Below are 5,147 nucleotides of genomic sequence, written 5' to 3'. Positions count from 1 at the left end.
ATTTTGAGGAACTTCCGAAAACGCACTTTTCTGAAGGATTAAAAAAACTTGAAAAGCGATTGACCAAGTGTACAGAGCTCCAAGGAGATTATGTTGAAAAATTAAAAAAAATTTACCAAAAAAAAATTGTTTTTATACTTCATTCTAAGGACTTATTGAACTACCCTCGTAACATCATCGTTTCCAGGATGTGTTTTGATTACACGTGCCAATATCCACTGCTTTGGTGGTAAATTTTCTTCTTTTAGAAGGACAGTTGTTCCCTCCTTGATCCCATGTTGATCTGCCTTCCATTTGTGGCGAATATTCAATTCATTCAAATATTCTTTAGACCACCTGGTCCAGAAATGTTGACGAATTTTCTGGATATGTTGCCAGCTGGATAGTCTGTTGTTTGAAGTGTCAGTAAAGTTTACCTCAGGTAAACTCGTTAATGCATCACCAATTAAAAAATGTCCCGGTGTAAGGACGGTAAGGTCATTAGGGTCGCTGGTCATAGGAGTAATGGGGCGTGAGTTTAGGATTCCTTCAACTTCTATGACGAACGTATTAAATTCTTCAAAAGTAAACAATTGGTCGGAAACTACTCGTTTAAAATGATGCTTAAAACATTTAACTGCTGATTCCCAGATACCCCCGAAGTGAGGAGAAAGAGGAGGAATAAAGTAACATGTTGCGGCTTGATTTGTTAAAAATTGTTGACATCTTTGTTGATGAGCTTCCGAATTTAAAACAACATATATTTCTCGCAGCTCATTGTGTGCTCCTATAAAATTTTCCCCATTGTCAGAGTATTTCGTTTCCGCCTGACAAAGCCACTGTGGTCCATTAAACCATTGTGCGTTTTTCACAAATTCATTCGGAAGCTGACCTCGTGATAATACATCGGCTAGATTATTTCCTGAACGAATGTGACGCCATTAACTTGGATTGGATTGATTTTGAATATCAGCAACACGATTTGCTTCAAATGTCTTTAGCAAATGTGGTGAAGTGTGGATCCAATGTAGCGTAATTGTGGAATCTGACCACAATACTACTTTCTCAAAAGAAATTCCCGTGATGGCAATGGTTTGTTTAATGAGCTTAGCAAGAAGTTGAGCTCCACACAACTCGAGTCGTGGCAGCGAAACTGTTTTCAATGGTGCTACACGCGATTTCGCATAAAATAACGCGGCGCTTATGTTTCCGGTAGAATCCATTGATCTTAAATAAATACATTCTCCGTAGCCACACTCACTTGCGTCACAGAACCCGTGCAATTGAACGCTAATTGCGTCATTAATTAAGGCTTTTCTTTCAACGGACACGTTATTGATAACTGGAAGTTGGTCACAGAATTCCATCCAAGCGGTAAACACACTGCTAGGAACTGATTCATCCCAGTCTAATTTTAATTGCCAAAGTCTTTGCATGATTCGTTTTGCGTATAAAATGATTGGTCCTAGTAGACCTAAAGGATCAAAGATTTTTCCAATTTCGGACAGAATTTTTCGTTTAGATTTTATTAATTTTGTAGCTACTGGCTTGACGATGTACGTTATGCAATCGTTTTGTGCATTCCAGATAGTGCCTAAGGTTTTTACGGATTCTTGTTTGTCTAAATGACAAGCATCTAATTGACAATTGGGAATTATCTTTTCCTCATCTAAGTCGCGTAAGATCTGTGAATCGTTTGATCCCCACTGTCGAAGTACGAAACTACCGAGTTTTAGTAATTCAGTGATTTCATTCCTAATTTCTAATGCTCCTTCAATCGTAGCAGCGCCAGAGAGTAAATTGTCAACGTACATATCTTTAGTTAATACGCGTGATGCTCTGGGAAATCTATGTCCTTCATCTTCAGCGAGTTGTTGTAAACAACGTATCGCTAAGAAAGGCGCAGAAGCTAGGCCAAACGTGACTGTATTTAATTCAAAAGTTTTAATATTATTCACGTCCCTCCAAAGAATGCGTTGATACTTTAGATCTTCTGGTCGTACGAGAATTTGTCTGTATATCTTCTCAATATCAGTTGTTATAACATAATTATACAAGCGAAATTTGAGGATTAGGGAGACTATATCGCTTTGAATAGTAGGCCCTACCATAAGTTTGTCATTAAGTGACAGGCCGGTATTTGTTTTAGCAGACTCGTTGAAAACTACGCGTAGCTTAGTAGATAAGTCATGTGATTTAATGTTACATATTCGTCTAAGACCTGTCTGTATTTGACTTCTAAATCAGGATTTTTTGTGAATTTGTAAAATAATGATTTTAAACATTTTAATGCCTTAGACTGCGATTCACCTAATGCTTCTTTATTGTTTTTAAACGGCAGAGCTACGATGTAACGACCCGATTTATTGCGGCTAATATATTGCTGAAAGTGCTTATCGCATTCTAGTTCTTCAGCTGAGAAGTGATTTTGAGGTTGCCCTTCTTCAATTTCCCAAAATCGGTTAAAACTATCTTGTAACTCAGTTATGTGACAATTTACTAGATTATTACGCATTTTCGAATTACCCGGAGTTCCACCAATTATCCAACCCAAACGTGTTTTTTGAACGCATAAATCTTCTCCGCAAGTAGAAAGATCGATCTGCCCTATGCAAAACAGGGATAAAGTGGGGCCTGCTCATATTAATAAATCAACAGGTGCAGGTACATTAAATTGTAGATCGGCTAACGGTACATTTGCGGGTATTCGCAATTTCTCGCGTGAAAGTATTTCGTTAGGAACCAGATTGGAAATTTCTGGAACTGTCAAACAAGTAAGAGTTTTTTCAGAAGAATTATGCATTGAACGAATTTTTAATTTGACTACATGTTTTGTTACAGTAGATAAATCGTTCATTGCTCCTACAGGAATGGAACATTTCCTTTTTGCTAATCCAAGTTTGTTTGCGAATTTTTCTGTAACAAAGTTGGCAGAGGAACAAGTGTCAAGTAAAGCACGTCCGCGTATTAATTTATGATCATTGCTATAAACGTTTACTATTGCACTAGTCATTAATTGGGAAGCTGGTGCTTTAAGTGTCACTGAAAAATTATTTTGTTCCGTACCTGCCGTGGTTAATTGTCAATCGTTTCGCGTAATTTGCTCTTGTGACATATGAAGCAAGGCATTGTGAGGTTCCTCACAGACCGGACATTTTGTGAAATTACACGACTTGTCTCCGTGCATTCTTAAACAGTTCAGGCATAGAGCGGCATCCCTTGGTGCTTGAATGCGACGGGGTATTGACAAACTGCGGAATTTATCGCATCTGTATACGGGATGTTGGTTTTCGATACAAATTGGACATGATTTACCGATTTTCGAAAGAAATGCTTGTCTCGTCGTTCTCCGAGAATTATTTTTGTTATTAGACTGCGGTGACGGTTTTGTTGAAGCAGAAGTCTGAAGTATATGTTCAACCTTATCTCTATCGCGTTTCGAAAGTCTAGATGCTACCTTATATAAAAATTCAAACAATAGAAGGCTCAACTGTCTTGATATAATTAAACGTTTTTCAGAAAATGCGCTTTGCAGTAAGTTCCACGCACGATCATAGTTGCCGTCTGTGATTGAAATGTGTTTTATTTTATTTTCAGCTTCTCCAGTTACTGCAGATTTTAAATATTGTAATTTTTCAATGTCATTTAAATCAGATTGATTGTGGATCATTGGAGTAAAGGCATCTTTAAAGGATAGCCAGTCTTCATATTTAACGCTAAATTTTGGGAGAGAAGCTTCCGGTAACTTGATACGTCGTTTCATTACTGTGCTACGAGACGTTTCTCCATGTGTGCCATGAGATTCATTTTCAACTTCGGGGCAACTGTGGGGAGCCTGTTTAGCTAAATGTTTTGATTCGGTTATTAAATCAAGGTAAATTTCCTCGATTTCAAATCTCTCTGTCGCGTGATCCCGGTCTTCTTCTAAAATTTCAAGTTCGTCCAAAACTTGCTGAAAATCGACAAAGATTTGTTTTAACTTATCAACTCTAACATTTAGTTTAATTAAATCAGGTACTTGTTTTTATATTCTTCTAAAAAATTACGAAATATTTTCAATTGCGCTTTTTGAGTTCCCCGTCTCTGATGTAATCTTTTTATTTCTACGCTCGTAATTTTTTCGAAGAAGGATAAGAGGATTAATTGGGTGAAATGGAATATGTACTGATGATGATTTTAATGAGCCTACCTTACTGTTTGAACTTTGCTGGTGTTTAATGCTTTAGACGGCTATCAAAGAAACACACTGATTTAAACAGACACGGTTTCCAGAAATTTTAAGTCACTGTTCACTGTTGCTTTATCGTTTTTCAAAGCAAAACACTGATTTGAACAGTCACTGTCTCTAGAAATTTTAAGTCACTGTTTACTGTTGCTTTGTCGTTTTTCAAAGCAAAACACTGATTCGAACAGTTACTGTCTCTAAAGATTTTAATTCACTGTTCACTGTTGCTTTACCGTTTTTCAAAGCAAAACACTGATTTGAACAGTCACTGTCTCTAGAAATTTTAAACGTTTATTAGTTGCTTAATCATGAATTGATTCATGAAAACTATGTATCTCACTAAACTGTTACACTCTTAATCCAGCTCGAAGGACCATGAAAAATAGTTGACAAATATAAGGAACAAGTGTCAAATATTTGCCGGAAGATAAAATCAACTGCTGATATTATCCTTAATTTTGATGTGTTGAAAAGAAAAGAAGAGACGATATTTTGTCTACCCTAATTTATTTGTTTAAAGTGTATACAGCGCGGGTGAGAAGACATTGATATTCCCTGAGAATTTTTGAGAGATTGAAGGTGCAGAATGCACTTACAAAATACCCTTGGAAGGGATAGCACTCTCTATTGGACAAAAAAAACTAGAAGTGGGAAACGTCGTTTACGCCTACTTAGGTCAATCTCTACCTTCAATTAATCTGGTTTGCACATTTTTACCTAGAAGAGATTAGAATTTGTCCCGTTTAGAGGAGCCCCGCAATAAAGGGCTTAAGAGAAAACGTGTTACGATAACTATGCCCAAGACTTATAACAATAAATTTTGAAACCCAAATTTCTCTTTTTGAATCTAGCAGTTTGTATACTAAGGACGGGCCTCATAAACAGATAAAACTTAAGCAGATTTTCTTCCAAATAGCATTCTAGGTTTCAAAACATAGTAAAT

The 5,147-nt window shown here is 36.7% G+C and overlaps 1 protein-coding gene across 1 annotated transcript; it reads right to left on the bottom strand.

Moving 5' to 3' along the window:
* Positions 1-920: 920 nt before the first annotated feature.
* Positions 921-2,090, bottom strand: LOC117178541. Its single transcript, XM_033369969.1, has one exon. The coding sequence runs from the start codon at positions 2,088-2,090 to the stop codon at positions 921-923; it is 1,170 nt and encodes a 389-aa protein (XP_033225860.1).
* Between the last annotated feature and the right edge of the window lie 3,057 nt (positions 2,091-5,147).

The sequence above is a fragment of the Belonocnema kinseyi genome, chromosome 8 (genome assembly GCF_010883055.1).
Source record: "Belonocnema kinseyi isolate 2016_QV_RU_SX_M_011 chromosome 8, B_treatae_v1, whole genome shotgun sequence".
NCBI classification, from domain to species: Eukaryota; Metazoa; Arthropoda; class Insecta; order Hymenoptera; family Cynipidae; genus Belonocnema; species Belonocnema kinseyi.
This window is presented reverse-complemented; position numbering and strand designations above follow the sequence as displayed.